Below are 24,022 nucleotides of genomic sequence, written 5' to 3'. Positions count from 1 at the left end.
TGGTGACGTTTCAGAGGCGTTTGGTGACGTTTCGGTGGCGTTTGGTGACGTTTCAGAGGCGTTTGGTGACGTTTCAGAGGCGTTTGGTGACGTTTCAGAGGCGTTTGGTGACGTTTCAGAGGCGTTTGGTGACGTTTCAGAGGCGTTTGGTGACGTTTCGGTGGCGTTTGGTGACGTTTCGGTGGCGTTTGGTGACGTTTCAGAGGCGTTTGGTGACGTTTCGGTGGCGTTTGGTGACGTTTCAGAGGCGTTTGGTGACGTTTCAGAGGCGTTTGGTGACGTTTCAGAGGCGTTTGGTGACGTTTCGGTGGCGTTTGGTGACGTTTCAGAGGCGTTTGGTGACGTTTTGGTGGCGTTTGGTGACGTTTCAGAGGCGTTTGGTGACGTTTCAGAGGCGTTTGGTGACGTTTCAGAGGCGTTTGGTGACGTTTCAGAGGCGTTTGGTGACGTTTCGGTGGCGTTTGGTGACGTTTCAGAGGCGTTTGGTGACGTTTCAGAGGCGTTTGGTGACGTTTCAGAGGCGTTTGGTGACGTTTCGGTGGCGTTTGGTGACGTTTCAGAGGCGTTTGGTGACGTTTCGGTGGCGTTTGGTGACGTTTCAGAGGCGTTTGGTGACGTTTCGGTGGCGTTTGGTGACGTTTTAGAGGCGTTTGGTGACGTTTCAGAGGCGTTTGGTGACGTTTCAGAGGCGTTTGGTGACGTTTCAGAGGCGTTTGGTGACGTTTCGGTGTCGTTTGGTGACGTTTCGGCGGCGTTTGGTGACGTTTCGGTGGCGTTTGGTGACGTTTCAGAGGCGTTTGGTGACGTTTCAGAGGCGTTTGGTGACGTTTCAGAGGCGTTTGGTGACGTTTCGGTGGCGTTTGGTGACGTTTCAGAGGCGTTTGGTGATGTTTCAGAGGCGTTTGGTGACGTTTCGTTTGGCGATGTTTCGGTGGCGTTTGGTGACGTTTCTGTGGCATTTGGAGACGTTTCAGAGGCGTTTGGTGACGTTTCAGAGGCGTTTGGTGACGTTTCAGAGGCGTTTGGTGACGTTTCAGAGGCGTTTGGTGACGTTTCAGAGGCGTTTGGTGACGTTTCGGTGGCGTTTGGTGACGTTTCGGTGGCGTTTGGTGACGTTTCAGAGGCGTTTGGTGACGTTTCAGAGGCGTTTGGTGACGTTTCAGTGGCGTTTGGTGACGTTTCAGAGGCGTTTGGTGACGTTTCGGTGGCGTTTGGTGACGTTTCAGAGGCGTTTGGTGACGTTTCAGAGGCGTTTGGTGACGTTTCAGAGGCGTTTGGTGACGTTTCAGAGGCGTTTGGTGACGTTTCGGTGGCGTTTGGTGACGTTTCAGAGGCGTTTGGTGACGTTTCGGTGGCGTTTGGTGACGTTTCAGAGGCGTTTGGTGACGTTTCGGTGGCGTTTTAGAGGCGTTTGGTGACGTTTCAGAGGCGTTTGGTGACGTTTCGGTGGCGTTTGGTGACGTTTCAGAGGCGTTTGGTGACGTTTCGGTGGCGTTTTGTGACGTTTCAGAGGCGTTTGGTGACGTTTCGGTGGCGTTTGGTGACGTTTCAGAGGCGTTTGGTGACGTTTCAGAGGCGTTTGGTGACGTTTCAGAGGCGTTTGGTGACGTTTCGGTGGCGTTTGGTGACGTTTCAGAGGCGTTTGGTGATGTTTCAGAGGCGTTTGGTGACGTTTCGTTTGGCGATGTTTCGGTGGCGTTTGGTGACGTTTCTGTGGCATTTGGAGACGTTTCAGAGGCGTTTGGTGACGTTTCAGAGGCGTTTGGTGACGTTTCGGTGGCGTTTGGTGACGTTTCGGTGGCGTTTGGTGACGTTTCGGTGGCGTTTGGTGACGTTTCAGAGGCGTTTGGTGACGTTTCGGTGGCGTTTGGTGACGTTTCAGAGGCGTTTGGTGACGTTTCGGTGGCGTTTGGTGACGTTTCAGAGGCGTTTGGTGACGTTTCAGAGGCGTTTGGTGACGTTTCGGAGGCGTTTGGTGACGTTTCGGTGGCGTTTGGTGACGTTTCAGAGGCGTTTGGTGACGTTTCAGAGGCGTTTGGTGACGTTTCAGTGGCGTTTGGTGACGTTTCAGAGGCGTTTGGTGACGTTTCGGTGGCGTTTGGTGACGTTTCAGAGGCGTTTGGTGACGTTTCGGTGGCGTTTGGTGACGTTTCAGAGGCGTTTGGTGACGTTTCAGAGGCGTTTGGTGACGTTTCAGAGGCGTTTGGTGACGTTTCAGAGGCGTTTGGTGACGTTTCAGAGGCGTTTGGTGACGTTTCGGTGGCGTTTGGTGACGTTTCAGAGGCGTTTGGTGACGTTTCGGTGGCGTTTGGTGACGTTTCAGAGGCGTTTGGTGACGTTTCGGTGGCGTTTGGTGACGTTTTAGAGGCGTTTGGTGACGTTTCAGAGGCGTTTGGTGACGTTTCGGTGGCGTCTGGTGACGTTTCAGAGGCGTTTGGTGACGTTTCGGTGGCGTTTGGTGACGTTTCAGAGGCGTTTGGTGACGTTTCGGTGGCGTTTGGTGACGTTTCAGAGGCGTTTGGTGACGTTTCAGAGGCGTTTGGTGACGTTTCAGAGGCGTTTGGTGACGTTTCAGAGGCGTTTGGTGACGTTTCAGAGGCGTTTGGTGACGTTTCGGTGGCGTTTGGTGACGTTTCGGTGGCGTTTGGTGACGTTTCAGAGGCGTTTGGTGACGTTTCGGTGGCGTTTGGTGACGTTTCAGAGGCGTTTGGTGACGTTTCAGAGGCGTTTGGTGACGTTTCAGAGGCGTTTGGTGACGTTTCGGTGGCGTTTGGTGACGTTTCAGAGGCGTTTGGTGACGTTTTGGTGGCGTTTGGTGACGTTTCAGAGGCGTTTGGTGACGTTTCAGAGGCGTTTGGTGACGTTTCAGAGGCGTTTGGTGACGTTTCAGAGGCGTTTGGTGACGTTTCGGTGGCGTTTGGTGACGTTTCAGAGGCGTTTGGTGACGTTTCAGAGGCGTTTGGTGACGTTTCAGAGGCGTTTGGTGACGTTTCGGTGGCGTTTGGTGACGTTTCAGAGGCGTTTGGTGACGTTTCGGTGGCGTTTGGTGACGTTTCAGAGGCGTTTGGTGACGTTTCGGTGGCGTTTGGTGACGTTTTAGAGGCGTTTGGTGACGTTTCAGAGGCGTTTGGTGACGTTTCAGAGGCGTTTGGTGACGTTTCAGAGGCGTTTGGTGACGTTTCGGTGTCGTTTGGTGACGTTTCGGCGGCGTTTGGTGACGTTTCGGTGGCGTTTGGTGACGTTTCAGAGGCGTTTGGTGACGTTTCAGAGGCGTTTGGTGACGTTTCAGAGGCGTTTGGTGACGTTTCGGTGGCGTTTGGTGACGTTTCAGAGGCGTTTGGTGATGTTTCAGAGGCGTTTGGTGACGTTTCGTTTGGCGATGTTTCGGTGGCGTTTGGTGACGTTTCTGTGGCATTTGGAGACGTTTCAGAGGCGTTTGGTGACGTTTCAGAGGCGTTTGGTGACGTTTCAGAGGCGTTTGGTGACGTTTCAGAGGCGTTTGGTGACGTTTCAGAGGCGTTTGGTGACGTTTCAGAGGCGTTTGGTGACGTTTCGGTGGCGTTTGGTGACGTTTCGGTGGCGTTTGGTGACGTTTCAGAGGCGTTTGGTGACGTTTCAGAGGCGTTTGGTGACGTTTCAGTGGCGTTTGGTGACGTTTCAGAGGCGTTTGGTGACGTTTCGGTGGCGTTTGGTGACGTTTCAGAGGCGTTTGGTGACGTTTCAGAGGCGTTTGGTGACGTTTCAGAGGCGTTTGGTGACGTTTCGGTGGCGTTTGGTGACGTTTCAGAGGCGTTTGGTGACGTTTCAGAGGCGTTTGGTGACGTTTCAGAGGCGTTTGGTGACGTTTCGGTGGCGTTTGGTGACGTTTCAGAGGCGTTTGGTGACGTTTCGGTGGCGTTTGGTGACGTTTCAGAGGCGTTTGGTGACGTTTCGGTGGCGTTTGGTGACGTTTTAGAGGCGTTTGGTGACGTTTCAGAGGCGTTTGGTGACGTTTCAGAGGCGTTTGGTGACGTTTCGGTGGCGTTTGGTGACGTTTCAGAGGCGTTTGGTGACGTTTTGGTGGCGTTTGGTGACGTTTCAGAGGCGTTTGGTGACGTTTCAGAGGCGTTTGGTGACGTTTCAGAGGCGTTTGGTGACGTTTCAGAGGCGTTTGGTGACGTTTCGGTGGACTCCTGCTGGTGCCAGAGTCAGGACTCCTGCTGGTGCCAGAGTCAGGACTCCTGCTGGTGCCAGAGTCAGGACTCCTGCGGGTGCCAGAGTCAGGACTCCTGCTGGTGCCAGAGTCAGGACTCCTGCGGGTGCCAGAGTCAGGACTCCTGCTGGTGCCAGAGTCAGGACTCCTGCGGGTGCCAGAGTCAGGACTCCTGCTGGTGCCAGAGTCAGGACTCCTGCTGGTGCCAGAGTCAGGCCTCCTGCTGGTGCCAGAGTCAGGACTCCTGCTGGTGCCAGAGTCAGGACTCCTGCGGGTGCCAGAGTCAGGACTCCTGCTGGTGCCAGAGTCAGGACTCCTGCTGGTGCCAGAGTCAGGACTCCTGCTGGTGCCAGAGTCAGGACTCCTGCGGGTGCCAGAGTCAGGACTCCTGCGGGTGCCAGAGTCAGGACTCCTGCTGGTGCCAGAGTCAGGACTCCTGCTGGTGCCAGAGTCAGGACTCCTGCTGGTGCCAGAGTCAGGACTCCTGCGGGTGCCAGAGTCAGGACTCCTGCGGGTGCCAGAGTCAGGACTCCTGCTGGTGCCAGAGTCAGGACTCCTGCTGGTGCCAGAGTCAGGACTCCTGCGGGTGCCAGAGTCAGGACTCCTGCTGGTGCCAGAGTCAGGACTCCTGCTGGTGCCAGAGTCAGGACTCCTGCTGGTGCCAGAGTCAGGACTCCTGCTGGTGCTAGAGTCAGGACTCCTGCTGGTGCCAGAGTCAGGACTCCTGCTGGTGCCAGAGTCAGGACTCCTGCTGGTGCCAGAGTCAGGACTCCTGCTGGTGCCAGAGTCAGGACTCCTGCGGGTGCCAGAGTCAGGACTCCTGCGGGTGCCAGAGTCAGGACTCCTGCTGGTGCCAGAGTCAGGACTCCTGCTGGTGCCAGAGTCAGGACTCCTGCTGGTGCCAGAGTCAGGACTCCTGCTGGTGCCAGAGTCAGGACTCCTGCTGGTGCCAGAGTCAGGACTCCTGCTGGTGCCAGAGTCAGGACTCCTGCGGGTGCCAGAGTCAGGACTCCTGCGGGTGCCAGAGTCAGGACTCCTGCGGGTGCCAGAGTCAGGACTCCTGCTGGTGCCAGAGTCAGGACTCCTGCTGGTGCCAGAGTCAGGACTCCTGCTGGTGCCAGAGTCAGGACTCCTGCGGGTGCCAGAGTCCGGACTCCTGCTGGTGCCAGAGTCAGGACTCCTGCTGGTGCCAGAGTCAGGACTCCTGCTGGTGCCAGAGTCAGGACTCCTGCTGGTGCCAGAGTCAGGACTCCTGCTGGTGCCAGAGTCAGGACTCCTGCTGGTGCCAGAGTCAGGACTCCTGCTGGTGCCAGAGTCAGGACTCCTGCTGGTGCCAGAGTCAGGACTCCTGCTGGTGCTAGAGTCAGGACTCCTGCTGGTGCCAGAGTCAGGACTCCTGCTGGTGCCAGAGTCAGGACTCCTGCTGGTGCCAGAGTCAGGACTCCTGCTGGTGCCAGAGTCAGGACTCCTGCGGGTGCCAGAGTCAGGACTCCTGCTGGTGCCAGAGTCAGGACTCCTGCTGGTGCCAGAGTCAGGACTCCTGCTGGTGCCAGAGTCAGGACTCCTGCGGGTGCCAGAGTCAGGACTCCTGCGGGTGCCAGAGTCAGGACTCCTGCTGGTGCCAGAGTCAGGACTCCTGCTGGTGCCAGAGTCAGGACTCCTGCTGGTGCCAGAGTCAGGACTCCTGCGGGTGCCAGAGTCAGGACTCCTGCTGGTGCCAGAGTCAGGACTCCTGCTGGTGCCAGAGTCAGGACTCCTGCTGGTGCTAGAGTCAGGACTCCTGCTGGTGCTAGAGTCAGGACTCCTGCTGGTGCCAGAGTCAGGACTCCTGCTGGTGCCAGAGTCAGGACTCCTGCTGGTGCCAGAGTCAGGACTCCTGCTGGTGCCAGAGTCAGGACTCCTGCGGGTGCCAGAGTCAGGACTCCTGCTGGTGCCAGAGTCAGGACTCCTGCTGGTGCCAGAGTCAGGACTCCTGCTGGTGCCAGAGTCAGGACTCCTGCTGGTGCCAGAGTCAGGACTCCTGCTGGTGCCAGAGTCAGGACTCCTGCGGGTGCCAGAGTCAGGACTCCTGCTGGTGCCAGAGTCAGGACTCCTGCGGGTGCCAGAGTCAGGACTCCTGCGGGTGCCAGAGTCAGGACTCCTGCTGGTGCCAGAGTCAGGACTCCTGCTGGTGCCAGAGTCAGGACTCCTGCTGGTGCCAGAGTCAGGACTCCTGCGGGTGCCAGAGTCAGGACTCCTGCTGGTGCCAGAGTCAGGACTCCTGCTGGTGCCAGAGTCAGGACTCCTGCTGGTGCCAGAGTCAGGACTCCTGCTGGTGCCAGAGTCAGGACTCCTGCTGGTGCCAGAGTCAGGACTCCTGCTGGTGCCAGAGTCAGGACTCCTGCTGGTGCCAGAGTCAGGACTCCTGCTGGTGCTAGAGTCAGGACTCCTGCTGGTGCTAGAGTCAGGACTCCTGCTGGTGCTAGAGTCAGGACTCCTGCTGGTGCCAGAGTCAGGACTCCTGCTGGTGCCAGAGTCAGGACTCCTGCTGGTGCCAGAGTCAGGACTCCTGCTGGTGCCAGAGTCAGGACTCCTGCTGGTGCCAGAGTCAGGACTCCTGCTGGTGCCAGAGTCAGGACTCCTGCTGGTGCCAGAGTCAGGACTCCTGCTGGTGCCAGAGTCAGGACTCCTGCTGGTGCCAGAGTCAGGACTCCTGCTGGTGCTAGAGTCAGGACTCCTGCTGGTGCCAGAGTCAGGACTCCTGCTGGTGCCAGAGTCAGGACTCCTGCTGGTGCCAGAGTCAGGACTCCTGCTGGTGCCAGAGTCAGGACTCCTGCTGGTGCTAGAGTCAGGACTCCTGCTGGTGCCAGAGTCAGGACTCCTGCTGGTGCTAGAGTCAGGCCTCCTGCTGGTGCCAGAGTCAGGACTCCTGCTGGTGCTAGAGTCAGGCCTCCTGCTGGTGCTAGAGTCAGGACTCCTGCTGGTGCTAGAGTCAGGCCTCCTGCTTGTTTAAGAGTTCTAAAGTGTGAAAAGGTCCAAAGGTGTAAATAATTCAGAACGAGGCTTTAAAAACAAACCTGCTCCAGTTTCACAGAAAGTGCAGCAGTAAAAGAGTTTGACACTTTGTGTTTCTAAACTAAATGAATCAAAAGTCAAGTTTAAATGCAATAAAAGAGCTGTAAATAGTGGAAGTGGAATAAAGACAAGACTCAGAGGAGGAAGCGTCTGGGGAGAGCGAGAGCCGCAGCTTCTCATCTTTTAAACCAATATTTGAACAGAGACAAATGTGAGACTAAAGCAGAGTCCAGAGGAAGACCTGAGGAAGACCTGAGGAAGACCTGAGGAAGACCTGAGGGAGCCCAGAGGAAGACCTGAGGAAGACCAGAGGAAGACCTGAGGAAGACCTGAGGGAGACCAGAGGAAGACCTGAGGGAGCCCAGAGGAAGACCTGAGGGAGCCCAGAGGAAGACCTGAGGAAGACCTGAGGAAGACCTGAGGAAGACCTGAGGGAGCCCAGAGGAAGACCTGAGGAAGACCAGAGGAAGACCTGAGGGAGCCCAGAGGAAGACCTGAGGAAGACCAGAGGAAGACCTGAGGAAGACCTGAGGGAGACCAGAGGAAGACCTGAGGGAGCCCAGAGGAAGACCTGAGGGAGCCCAGAGGAAGACCTGAGGAAGACCTGAGGAAGACCTGAGGGAGCCCAGAGGAAGACCTGAGGAAGACCAGAGGAAGACCAGAGGAAGACCTGAGGAAGACCTGAGGGAGCCCAGAGGAAGACCTGAGGAAGACCAGAGGAAGACCTGAGGAAGACCTGAGGAAGACCTGAGGAAGACCAGAGGAAGACCTGAGGAAGACCTGAGGGAGCCCAGAGGAAGACCTGAGGAAGACCTGAGGGAGCCCAGAGGAAGACCTGAGGAAGACCAGAGGAAGACCAGAGGAAGACCTGAGGAAGACCTGAGGGAGCCCAGAGGAAGACCTGAGGAAGACCAGAGGAAGACCTGAGGAAGACCTGAGGGAGACCAGAGGAAGACCTGAGGGAGCCCAGAGGAAGACCTGAGGGAGCCCAGAGGAAGACCTGAGGAAGACCTGAGGAAGACCTGAGGAAGACCTGAGGGAGCCCAGAGGAAGACCTGAGGAAGACCAGAGGAAGACCTGAGGGAGCCCAGAGGAAGACCTGAGGAAGACCAGAGGAAGACCTGAGGAAGACCTGAGGGAGACCAGAGGAAGACCTGAGGGAGCCCAGAGGAAGACCTGAGGGAGCCCAGAGGAAGACCTGAGGAAGACCTGAGGAAGACCTGAGGGAGCCCAGAGGAAGACCTGAGGAAGACCAGAGGAAGACCAGAGGAAGACCTGAGGAAGACCTGAGGGAGCCCAGAGGAAGACCTGAGGAAGACCAGAGGAAGACCTGAGGAAGACCTGAGGAAGACCTGAGGAAGACCAGAGGAAGACCTGAGGAAGACCTGAGGGAGACCAGAGGAAGACCTGAGGGAGCCCAGAGGAAGACCTGAGGGAGCCCAGAGGAAGACCTGAGGAAGACCTGAGGAAGACCTGAGGAAGACCTGAGGGAGCCCAGAGGAAGACCTGAGGAAGACCAGAGGAAGACCAGAGGAAGACCTGAGGGAGCCCAGAGGAAGACCTGAGGAAGACCAGAGGAAGACCAGAGGAAGACCTGAGGAAGACCAGAGGAAGACCTGAGGAAGACCAGAGGAAGACCTGAGGAAGACCTGAGGGAGACCAGAGGAAGACCTGAGGGAGCCCAGAGGAAGACCTGAGGGAGCCCAGAGGAAGACCTGAGGAAGACCAGAGGAAGACCAGAGGAAGACCTGAGGAAGACCTGAGGGAGCCCAGAGGAAGACCTGAGGAAGACCTGAGGAAGACCTGAGGGAGACCAGAGGAAGACCAGAGGAAGACCTGAGGAAGACCTGAGGAAGACCTGAGGGAGCCCTGAGGAAGACCTGAGGAAGACCAGAGGAAGACCTGATGGAGCCCAGAAGAAGAAGACCTGAGGGAGCCCAGATGAAGACCTGAGGAAGACCAGAGGAAGACCTGATGGAGCCCAGAAGAAGAAGACCTGAGGGAGCCCAGAGGAAGACCTGAGGGAGCCCAGAGGAAGACCTGAGGGAGCCCAGAAGAAGAAGACCTGAGGGAGCCCAGAGGAAGACCTGAGGGAGCCCAGAGGAAGACCTGAGGGAGCCCAGAGGAAGACCTGAGGAAGACCTGAGGAAGACCTAAGGAAGACCTGAGAGAGAACACTGCAGTGTGCGTGCAGTGTGTGCGGGAAGTGTGTGCGGGCAGAGTGTGTGCAGTGTGCGTGCAGTGTGTGTGGGCAGTGTGTGCGGGCAGTGTGCGTGCAGTGTGCGTGCAGTGTGCGTGCAGTGTGCGTGCAGTGTGTGTGGGCAGTGTGCGTGCAGTGTGCGTGCAGTGTGTGTGGGCAGTGTGCGTGCAGTGTGCGTGCAGTGTGCGTGCAGTGTGCGTGCAGTGTGTGTGCAGTGTGCGTGCAGTGTGCGTGCAGTGTGCGTGCAGTGTGTGCGTGCAGTGTGTGCGTGCAGTGTGCGTGCAGTGTGCGTGCAGTGAGTGTGCAGTGAGTGTGTGCTCTGACCTTTCCTGGGCGGAAGAAGACTCTGGTCAGTCCAAACTTGAAGTCGTTCTCGTTCAGACCCAGAGCTTTGAAAAGCGCCTGAAGAAAAGAAACGTTACTAAAGAAAGAGAAAAGTGACGTTTAAACCGTCATAAAAGAAATAATATCCACAGAGTCCAGAGAATGAAGAGTGAACATGAGACCATGTGACCATGAGAACATGAGACCATGTGACCATGACAACATGAGACCATGTGACCATGACAACATGAGACCATGTGACCATGACAACATGAGACCATGTGACCATGACAACATGAGACCATGTGACCATGACAACATGAGACCATGTGACCATGACAACATGAGACCATGTGACCATGACAACATGAGACCATGTGACCATGACAACATGAGACCATGTGACCATGACAACATGAGACCATGTGACCATGAGAACATGAGACCATGACAACATGAGACCATGAGACCATGTGACCATGACAACATGAGACCATGTGACCATGAGACCATGAGACCATGAGAACATGAGACCATGAGACCATGAGACCATGAGACCATGACAACATGAGACCATGTGACCATGACAACATGAGACCATGAGACCATGACAACATGAGACCATGTGACCATGACAACATGAGACCATGTGACCATGAGAACATGAGACCATGAGACCATGACAACATGAGACCATGTGACCATGACAACATGAGACCATGTGACCATGACAACATGAGACCATGTGACCATGAGAACATGAGAACATGAGACCATGACAACATGAGACCATGTGACCATGACAACATGAGACCATGAGAACATGACAACTTGAGACCATGTGACCGTGACAACATGAGACCATGAGACCATGACAACATGAGACCATGACAACATGAGACCATGAGACCATGTGACCATGAGACCATGACAACATGAGACCATGAGACCATGACAACATGAGACCATGAGACCATGTGACCATGACAACATGAGACCATGTGACCATGAGACCATGACAACATGAGACCATGACAACATGAGACCATGAGACCATGAGAACATGTGACCATGAGACCATGTGACCATGACAACATGAGACCATGACAACATGAGACCATGAGACCATGACAACATGAGACCATGACAACATGAGACCATGAGACCATGTGACCATGACAACATGAGACCATGAGACCATGAGACCATGTGACCATGAGATCATGACAACATGAGACCATGAGACCATGAGAACATGTGACCATGACAACATGAGACCATGTGACCATAACATGAGACCATGTGACCATGACAACATGAGACCATGTGACCATGACAACATGAGACCATGAGACCATGACAACATGAGACCATGTGACCATGAGAACATGAGACCATGAGACCATGAGAACATGTGACCATGAGATCATGACAACATGAGACCATGAGAACATGAGACCATGTGACCATGACAACATGAGACCATGTGACCATAACATGAGACCATGTGACCATGACAACATGAGACCATGACAACATGAGACCATGTGACCATGACAACATGAGACCATGTGACCATGACAACATGAGACCATGTGACCATGAGAACATGAGACCATGAGACCATGACAACATGAGACCATGTGACCATGACAACATGAGACCATGTGACCATGACAACATGAGACCATGAGACCATGACAACATGAGACCATGTGACCATGACAACATGAGACCATGTGACCATGAGAACATGAGACCATGAGACCATGAGACCATGAGAACATGAGACCATGAGACCATGAGACCATGAGACCATGACAACATGAGACCATGTGACCATGACAACATGAGACCATGAGACCATGACAACATGAGACCATGTGACCATGACAACATGAGACCATGTGACCATGAGAACATGAGAACATGAGACCATGAGACCATGACAACATGAGACCATGTGACCATGACAACATGAGACCATGTGACCATGAGAACATGAGACCATGAGACCATGAGACCATGACAACATGAGACCATGTGACCATGACAACATGAGACCATGAGACCATGACAACATGAGACCATGAGAACATGACAACTTGAGACCATGTGACCGTGACAACATGAGACCATGAGACCATGAGACCATGACAACATGAGACCATGAGACCATGACAACATGAGACCATGAGACCATGTGACCATGACAACATGAGACCATGTGACCATGAGACCATGACAACAAGAGACCATGACAACATGACAACATGAGACCATGAGACCATGAGAACATGTGACCATGAGACCATGTGACCATGACAACATGAGACCATGACAACATGAGACCATGAGACCATGACAACATGAGACCATGACAACATGAGACCATGAGACCATGTGACCATGACAACATGAGACCATGAGACCATGAGACCATGAGACCATGTGACCATGAGATCATGACAACATGAGACCATGAGAACATGAGAACCTGTGACCATGAGACCAAGACAACATGAGACCATGAGACCATGTGACCATGACAACATGAGACCATGTGACCATAACATGAGACCATGTGACCATGACAACATGAGACCATGTGACCATGACAACATGAGACCATGAGACCATGACAACATGAGACCATGTGACCATGAGAACATGAGACCATGAGACCATGAGACCATGAGAACATGTGACCATGAGATCATGACAACATGAGACCATGAGAACATGAGACCATGTGACCATGACAACATGAGACCATGTGACCATAACATGAGACCATGTGACCATGACAACATGAGACCATGTGACCATGACAACATGAGACCATGAGACCATGACAACATGAGACCATGTGACCATGAGAACATGAGACCATGTGACCATGAGACCATGTGACCATGACAACATGAGACCATGACAACATGAGACCATGAGACCATGTGACCATGAGACCATGACAACATGAGACCATGACAACATGAGACCATGACAACATGAGACCATGAGACCATGTGACCATGACAACATGAGACCATGAGACCATGAGACCATGAGACCATGAGACCATGACAACATGAGACCATGTGACCATGAGATCATGACAACATGAGACCATGAGAACATGAGACCATGTGACCATGACAACATGAGACCATGTGACCATGACAACATGAGACCATGTGACCATGACAACATGAGACCATGTGACCATGACAACATGAGACCATGAGACCATGACAACATGAGACCATGTGACCATGAGAACATGAGACCATGTGACCATGAGACCATTTGACCATGACAACATGAGACCATGAGACCATGTGACCATGACAACATGAGACCATGAGACCATGTGACCATGAGACCATTTGACCATGAGACCATGAGACCATGACAACATGAGACAATGAGACCATGAGACCATGTGACCATGAGACCATGACAACATGAGACCATGTGACCATGACAACATGAGACCATGTGACCATGAGACCATGAGAACATGTGACCATGAGATCATGACAACATGAGACCATGTGACCATGACAACATGAGACCATGTGACCATGACAACATGAGACCATGTGACCATGACAACATGAGACCATGTGACCATGACAACATGAGACCATGAGACCATGACAACATGAGACCATGTGACCATGTGAACATGACAACATGAGACCATGAGACCATGACAACATGAGACCATGACAACATGAGACCATGACAACATGAGACCATGACAACATGAGACCATGAGACCATGTGACCATGACAACATGAGACCATGAGACCATGTGACCATGAGACCGTGACCATGAGACCATGACAACATGAGACCATGTGACCATGAGACCATGAGACCATGTGACCATGACAACATGACAACATGAGACCATGTGACCATGAAAACATGAGACCATGTGACCATGAGACCATGACAACATGTGACCATGAGACCATGAGAACATGAGAACATGAGACCATGAGAACATGAGACCATGAGAACATGAGACCATGACAACATGAGACCATGTGACCATGAGACCATGACTACATGTGACCATGAGACCATGACAACATGAGACCATGACAACATGAGACCATGTGACCATGAGAACATGAGAACATGAGACCATGATAACATGAGACCATGTGACCATGACAACATGAGACCATGTGACCATGAGACCATGACAACATGAGACCATGAGACCATGAGACCATGAGACCATGACAACATGACAACATGACAACATGAGAACATGAGACCATGAGAACATGAGACCATGAGACCATGAGACCATGAGACCATGAGATCATGAGATCATGAGATCATGTGACCATGAGACCATGAGACCATGTGACCATGAGACCATGACAACATGAGACCATGAGAACATGAGACCATGAGAACATGAGACAATGACAACATGAGACCATGAGACCATGAGACCATGAGACCATGAGACCATGACAACATGAGACCATGTGACCATGAGAACATGAGACCATGAGATCATGTGACCATGATAACATGAGACTGAGAACATGTGACCATGAGACCATGAGAACATGAGACCATGTGACCATGAGAACATGAGACCATGTGACCATGAGACCATGACAACATGAGACCATGACAACATGAGACCATGACAACATGAGACCATGAGACCATGAGACGATGACAACATGAGACCATGAGACCATGAGACCATGAGAACATGAGACCATGAGAACATGAGACCATGACAACATGAGACCATGACAACATGAGACCATGACAACATGAGACCATGACAACATGAGACCATGAGACCATGACAACATGAGACCATGAGAACATGAGACCATGAGAACATGAGACGATGACAACATGAGACCATGAGAACATGAGACCATGAGACCATGAGAACATGAGACCATGAGAACATGAGACCATGTGACCATGACAACATGAGACCATGTGACCATGACAACATGAGACCATGTGACCATGACAACATGAGACCATGTGACCATGACAACATGAGACCATGTGACCATGACAACATGAGACCATGTGACCATGACAACATGAGACCATGTGACCATGACAACATGAGACCATGTGACCATGACAACATGAGACCATGTGACCATGACAACATGAGACCATGTGACCATGACAACATGAGACCATGTGACCATGAGAACATGAGACCATGACAACATGAGACCATGAGACCATGTGACCATGACAACATGAGACCATGTGACCATGAGACCATGAGACCATGAGAACATGAGACCATGAGACCATGAGACCATGAGACCATGACAACATGAGACCATGTGACCATGACAACATGAGACCATGAGACCATGACAACATGAGACCATGTGACCATGACAACATGAGACCATGTGACCATGAGAACATGAGACCATGAGACCATGACAACATGAGACCATGTGACCATGACAACATGAGACCATGTGACCATGACAACATGAGACCATGTGACCATGAGAACATGAGAACATGAGACCATGACAACATGAGACCATGTGACCATGACAACATGAGACCATGAGAACATGACAACTTGAGACCATGTGACCGTGACAACATGAGACCATGAGACCATGACAACATGAGACCATGACAACATGAGACCATGAGACCATGTGACCATGAGACCATGACAACATGAGACCATGAGACCATGACAACATGAGACCATGAGACCATGTGACCATGACAACATGAGACCATGTGACCATGAGACCATGACAACATGAGACCATGACAACATGAGACCATGAGACCATGAGAACATGTGACCATGAGACCATGTGACCATGACAACATGAGACCATGACAACATGAGACCATGAGACCATGACAACATGAGACCATGACAACATGAGACCATGAGACCATGTGACCATGACAACATGAGACCATGAGACCATGAGACCATGTGACCATGAGATCATGACAACATGAGACCATGAGACCATGAGAACATGTGACCATGACAACATGAGACCATGTGACCATAACATGAGACCATGTGACCATGACAACATGAGACCATGTGACCATGACAACATGAGACCATGAGACCATGACAACATGAGACCATGTGACCATGAGAACATGAGACCATGAGACCATGAGAACATGTGACCATGAGATCATGACAACATGAGACCATGAGAACATGAGACCATGTGACCATGACAACATGAGACCATGTGACCATAACATGAGACCATGTGACCATGACAACATGAGACCATGACAACATGAGACCATGTGACCATGACAACATGAGACCATGTGACCATGACAACATGAGACCATGTGACCATGAGAACATGAGACCATGAGACCATGAGACCATGACAACATGAGACCATGTGACCATGACAACATGAGACCATGTGACCATGACAACATGAGACCATGAGACCATGACAACATGAGACCATGTGACCATGACAACATGAGACCATGTGACCATGAGAACATGAGACCATGAGACCATGAGACCATGAGAACATGAGACCATGAGACCATGAGACCATGACAACATGAGACCATGTGACCATGACAACATGAGACCATGAGACCATGACAACATGAGACCATGTGACCATGACAACATGAGACCATGTGACCATGAGAACATGAGAACATGAGACCATGAGACCATGACAACATGAGACCATGTGACCATGACAACATGAGACCATGTGACCATGAGAACATGAGACCATGAGACCATGAGACCATGACAACATGAGACCATGTGACCATGACAACATGAGACCATGAGACCATGACAACATGAGACCATGAGAACATGACAACTTGAGACCATGTGACCGTGACAACATGAGACCATGAGACCATGAGACCATGACAACATGAGACCATGAGACCATGACAACATGAGACCATGAGACCATGTGACCATGACAACATGAGACCATGTGACCATGAGACCATGACAACATGAGACCATGACAACATGACAACATGAGACCATGAGACCATGAGAACATGTGACCATGAGACCATGTGACCATGACAACATGAGACCATGACAACATGAGACCATGAGACCATGACAACATGAGACCATGACAACATGAGACCATGAGACCATGTGACCATGACAACATGAGACCATGAGACCATGAGACCATGAGACCATGTGACCATGAGATCATGACAACATGAGACCATGTGACCATAACATGAGACCATGTGACCATGACAACATGAGACCATGTGACCATGACAACATGAGACCATGAGACCATGACAACATGAGACCATGTGACCATGAGAACATGAGACCATGAGAACATGAGAACCTGTGACCATGAGACCAAGACAACATGAGACCATGAGACCATGTGACCATGACAACATGAGACCATGTGACCATAACATGAGACCATGTGACCATGACAACATGAGACCATGTGACCATGACAACATGAGACCATGAGACCATGACAACATGAGACCATGTGACCATGAGAACATGAGACCATGAGACCATGAGACCATGAGAACATGTGACCATGAGATCATGACAACATGAGACCATGAGAACATGAGACCATGTGACCATGACAACATGAGACCATGTGACCATAACATGAGACCATGTGACCATGACAACATGAGACCATGTGACCATGACAACATGAGACCATGAGACCATGACAACATGAGACCATGTGACCATGAGAACATGAGACCATGTGACCATGAGACCATGTGACCATGACAACATGAGACCATGACAACATGAGACCATGAGACCATGTGACCATGAGACCATGACAACATGAGACCATGACAACATGAGACCATGACAACATGAGACCATGAGACCATGTGACCATGACAACATGAGACCATGAGACCATGAGACCATGAGACCATGAGACCATGACAACATGAGACCATGTGACCATGAGATCATGACAACATGAGACCATGAGAACATGAGACCATGTGACCATGACAACATGAGACCATGTGACCATGACAACATGAGACCATGTGACCATGACAACATGAGACCATGTGACCATGACAACATGAGACCATGAGACCATGACAACATGAGACCATGTGACCATGAGAACATGAGACCATGTGACCATGAGACCATTTGACCATGACAACATGAGACCATGAGACCATGTGACCATGACAACATGAGACCATGAGACCATGTGACCATGAGACCATTTGACCATGAGACCATGAGACCATGACAACATGAGACAATGAGACCATGAGACCATGTGACCATGAGACCATGACAACATGAGACCATGTGACCATGACAACATGAGACCATGTGACCATGAGACCATGAGAACATGTGACCATGAGATCATGACAACATGAGACCATGTGACCATGACAACATGAGACCATGTGACCATGACAACATGAGACCATGTGACCATGACAACATGAGACCATGTGACCATGACAACATGAGACCATGAGACCATGACAACATGAGACCATGTGACCATGTGAACATGACAACATGAGACCATGAGACCATGACAACATGAGACCATGACAACATGAGACCATGACAACATGAGACCATGACAACATGAGACCATGAGACCATGTGACCATGACAACATGAGACCATGAGACCATGTGACCATGAGACCGTGACCATGAGACCATGACAACATGAGACCATGTGACCATGAGACCATGAGACCATGTGACCATGACAACATGACAACATGAGACCATGTGACCATGAAAACATGAGACCATGTGACCATGAGACCATGACAACATGTGACCATGAGACCATGAGAACATGAGAACATGAGACCATGAGAACATGAGACCATGAGAACATGAGACCATGACAACATGAGACCATGTGACCATGAGACCATGACTACATGTGACCATGAGACCATGACAACATGAGACCATGACAACATGAGACCATGTGACCATGAGAACATGAGAACATGAGACCATGATAACATGAGACCATGTGACCATGACAACATGAGACCATGTGACCATGAGACCATGACAACATGAGACCATGAGACCATGAGACCATGAGACCATGACAACATGACAACATGACAACATGAGAACATGAGACCATGAGAACATGAGACCATGAGACCATGAGACCATGAGATCATGAGATCATGAGATCATGAGACCATGAGACCATGTGACCATGAGACCATGACAACATGAGACCATGAGACCATGAGACCATGAGACCATGACAACATGAGACCATGTGACCATGAGAACATGAGACCATGAGATCATGTGACCATGAGAACATGAGACTGAGAACATGTGACCATGAGACCATGAGAACATGAGACCATGTGACCATGAGAACATGAGACCATGTGACCATGAGACCATGACAACATGAGACCATGACAACATGAGACCATGACAACATGAGACCATGAGACCATGAGACGATGACAACATGAGACCATGAGACCATGAGACCATGAGAACATGAGACCATGAGAACATGAGACCATGACAACATGAGACCATGACAACATGAGACCATGACAACATGAGACCATGACAACATGAGACCATGAGACCATGACAACATGAGACCATGAGAACATGAGACCATGAGAACATGAGACGATGACAACATGAGACCATGAGAACATGAGACCATGAGACCATGAGAACATGAGACCATGAGAACATGAGACCCTGACAACATGAGACCATGACAACATGACACCATGAGAACATGAGACCATGAGAACATGAGACGATGACAACATGAGACCATGAGAACATGAGACCATGAGAACATGAGACCATGAGACCATGAGACCATGAGAACATGAGACCATGACAACATGTGAACATGAGACCATGAGAACATGAGAACATGAGACCATGAGAACATGAGAACATGAGACCATGACAACATGAGACCATGACAACATGAGACCATGACAACATGAGACCATGAGAACATGAGACCATGAGAACATGAGACCATGAGACCATGACAACATGAGACCATGACAACATGAGACCATGAGAACATGAGACCATGAGAACATGAGACCATGATACCATGACAACATGACCATGAGAACATGAGACCATGAGAACATGAGACCATGAGAACATGAGACCATGAGACCATGAGAACATGAGACCATGAGACCATGAGAACATGACAACATGAGACCATGACAACATGACAACATGAGACCATGACAACATGACAACATGAGACCATGACAACATGAGACCATGAGAACATGAGACCATGAGAACATGTGAACATGTGACCATGAGAACATGAGAACATGAGAACATGAGACCATGAGACCATGACAACATGAGACCATGAGACCATGAGACCATGAGAACATGACAACATGAGACCATGAGACCATGAGAACATGAGACCATGAGACCATGAGACCATGAGACCATGACAACATGAGACCATGTGACCATGAGACCATGAGATCATGAGATCATGTGACCATGAGAACATGAGAACATGAGACTATGAGAACATGTGATCATGAGACCATGACAACATGAGACCATGTGACCATGAGAACATGAGACCATGACAACATGAGACCATGAGACCATGAGACCATGAGACCATGAGACCATGAGACCATGACAACATGAGACCATGTGACCATGAGACCATGAGATCATGAGATCATGTGACCATGAGAACATGAGACTATGAGAACATGTGATCATGAGACCATGACAACATGAGACCATGTGACCATGACAACATGAGACCATGACAACATGAGACCATGAGACCATGACAACATGACAACATGACAACATGAGACCATGTGACCATGACAACATGAGACCATGACAACATGAGACCATGACAACATGAGACCATGAGACCATGAGACCATGACAACATGAGACCATGAGACCATGAGATCATGAGATCATGTGACCATGAGACTATGAGAACATGTGATCATGAGACCATGACAACATGAGAACATGAGACCATGTGACCATGAGAACATGAGACCATGAGACCATGACAACATGAGACCATGAGACCATGACAACATGAGACCATGTGACCATGTGACCATGAGACCATGAGATCATGAGATCATGTGACCATGAGATCATGTGACCATGACAACATGAGAACATGAGACCATGTGACCATGAGAACATGAGAACATGAGACCATGACAACATGAGAACATGAGACCATGAGACCATGAGACCATGACAACATGAGACCATGTGACCATGAGACCATGAGATCATGAGATCATGAGACCATGACAACATGAGACCATGTGACCATGAGAACATGAGACCATGTGACCATGACAACATGAGACCATGACAACATGAGACCATGAGACCATGAGATCATGTGACCATGAGAACATGAGACTATGAGATCATGTGACCATGAGAACATGAGAACATGAGACCATGTGACCATGAGACCATGAGACGTGGTGTGTGTGTAGGTGTGTGTGTGTAGAGGTGTAGGTGTGTGTGTGTGTGTGTGTGTGTGTAGAGATGTGTGTGTAGGAGTGTGTAGGTGTGTGTAAGTGTGTGTGTAGGAGTGTGTAAGTGTGTGTGTGTGTGTGTGTGTGTAGGAGCATATAGGTGTGTGTAGGTGTGTGCGTAGGTGTGTGTGTGTAGGTGTGTGTAGGTGTGTGTGTAGAAGTGTGTGTAGGTGTGTGTGTAGGTGTGTGTGTGTGTAGGTGTGTGTAGGTGTGTGTGTAGGTGTGTGTGTGTGTAGGAGTGTGTGTAAGTGTGTGTGTAGGAGTGTGTGTAGGTGTGTGTGTAGGTGTGTGTGTGTGTAGGTGTGTGTAGGTGTGTGTGTAGGTGTGTGTGTGTGTAGGAGTGTGTGTAAGTGTGTGTGTAGGAGTGTGTGTAGGTGTGTGTGTAGGTGTGTGTAGGTGTGTGTGTAGATGTGTGTGTAGGTGTGTGTGTAGGTGTGTGTGTAGGAGTGTGTGTAGGTGTGTGTGTAGGTGTGTGTGTGTGTAGGTGTGTGTGTAGGAGTGTGTGTAAGTGTGTGTGTAGGAGTGTGTGTAGGTGTGTGTGTAGGTGTGTGTGTGTAGGTGTGTGTGTAGGTGTGTGTAGGTGTGTGTAGGTGTGTGGGTAGATGTGTGTGTAGGTGTGTGTGTAGGAGTGTGTGTAGGTGTGTGTGTAGGTGTGTGTGTAGGAGTGTGTGTAGGAGTGTGTGTAGGTGTGTGTGTAGGAGTGTGTGTAGGTGTGTGTGTAGGAGTGTGTGTAGGAGTGTGTGTAGGTGTGTGTGTAGGAGTGTGTGTAGGTGTGTGTGTAGGTGTGTGTGTAGGAGTGTGTGTAGGTGTGTGTGTAGGTGTGTGTGTAGGTGTGTGTGTAGGAGTGTGTGTAGGTGTGTGTGTAGGTGTGTGTGTAGGAGTGTGTGTAGGTGTGTGTGTAGGTGTGTGTGTAGGAGTGTGTGTAGGTGTGTGTGTAGGAGTGTGTGTAGGTGTGTGTGTAGGTGTGTGTGTAGGAGTGTGTGTAGGTGTGTGTGTAGGTGTGTGTGTAGGAGTGTGTGTAGGAGTGTGTGTAGGTGTGTGTGTAGGTGTGTGTAGGTGTGTGTGTAGGAGTGTGTGTAGGTGTGTGTGTAGGTGTGTGTGTAGGAGTGTGTGTAGGTGTGTGTGTAGGTGTGTGTGTAGGTGTGTGTGTAGGTGTGTGTGTAGGAGTGTGTGTAGGTGTGTGTGTAGGTGTGTGTGTAGGAGTGTGTGTAGGTGTGTGTAGGAGTGTGTGTAGGTGTGTGTGTAGGTGTGTGTGTAGGTGTGTGTGTAGGTGTGTGTGTAGGAGTGTGTGTAGGTGTGTGTGTAGGTGTGTGTAGGTGTGTGTGTAGGAGTGTGTGTAGGTGTGTGTGTAGGTGTGTGTGTAGGTGTGTGTGTAGGTGTGTGTGTAGGTGTGTGTGTAGGAGTGTGTGTAGGTGTGTGTGTAGGTGTGTGTAGGTGTGTGTGTAGGTGTGTGTGTAGGTGTGTGTAGGTGTGTGTAGGTGTGTGTGTAGGTGTGTGTGTAGGTGTGTGTACCTTGCAGAAGAGTCGAGGGTCCAGTCGGGTCAGTTTCGGGGGCATGTATTTCTGGTACAAGTTGTAGAGTTCATGAAAAGGAGCTCGAGAGGGAAACCCGCCCTGCATGAGGTCCAGCACTGACACCATCCCTGAGGACAACAACAACAACAACATGAACAAACAACAACATGAACAAACATACATACACCATCCCTGAGAACAACAACAACATGAACAAACAACAACATGAACAAACATACATACACCATCCCTGAGGACAACAACAACAACAACATGAACAAACAACAACATGAACAAACATACATACACCATCCCTGAGGACAACAACAACAACAACATGAACAAACAACAACATGAACAAACAACAACATGAACAAACATACATACACCATCCCTGAGGACAACAACAACAACAACATGAACAAACAACAACAACATGAACAAACAACAACATGAACAAACATACATACACCATCCCTGAGGACAACAACAACAACATGAACAAACATACATACACCATCCCTGAGGACAACAACAACAACATGAACAAACATACATACACCATCCCTGAGGACAACAACAACAACAACATGAACAAACATACATACACCATCCCTGAGGACAACAACAATATGAACAAACAACAACAACATGAACAAACAACAACAACATGAACAAACATACATAGACCATCCCTGTGGACAACAACAACAACAACATGAACAAACAACAACATGAACAAACATACATACACCATCCCTGAGGACAACAACAACAACAACATGAACAAACATACAAACAAACAGCTGTATCATCTGGAGTTCCTCTCGGATGAGAGTCCAAAGTCCAGATGATACAGCTGAATCTCTTCTACAATGGCGCCCTCCTGGACGAATGAGGTATTACACCAACAACAACAACGACACTAGGGCGGAGTATCGCCTGGTACGCTGCAGTATATGATCCACAGAACCTGATACGTCCTGATTCATGGATCTCCCCTAAAACCACTGTTACACCTTTAATAAGATGTTTAGAGTATGAATAACAAAGTGTATTAGAATCTCACGTTCACACTGTCCTCAGGTCTAAAGCAGGACTAA

At 50.2% G+C, this 24,022-nt stretch overlaps 1 protein-coding gene across 3 annotated transcripts in view; it reads right to left on the bottom strand.

Annotated features, from left to right (window-relative positions):
- LOC140380581 (unconventional myosin-VI-like) overlaps positions 1 to 24,022 on the bottom strand; it is a 153,439-nt gene that overhangs the window by 60,840 nt on the left and 68,577 nt on the right. For all 3 annotated transcript variants that reach the window (XM_072464446.1, XM_072464447.1, XM_072464448.1), the window contains 2 exons: positions 22,917 to 23,047; positions 9,771 to 9,848 (listed from right to left, as the gene is read on the bottom strand). In XM_072464446.1, the coding sequence (XP_072320547.1) occupies positions 9,771 to 9,848; positions 22,917 to 23,047 (209 nt within the window). The remainder of the gene's footprint in view (positions 1 to 9,770; positions 9,849 to 22,916; positions 23,048 to 24,022) is intronic.

Source organism: Eucyclogobius newberryi, unplaced genomic scaffold (assembly GCF_026437365.1).
Source record: "Eucyclogobius newberryi isolate DKJ021-1_F unplaced genomic scaffold, fEucNew1.0.hap1 SCAF_49, whole genome shotgun sequence".
NCBI classification, from domain to species: Eukaryota; Metazoa; Chordata; class Actinopteri; order Gobiiformes; family Gobiidae; genus Eucyclogobius; species Eucyclogobius newberryi.
This window is presented reverse-complemented; position numbering and strand designations above follow the sequence as displayed.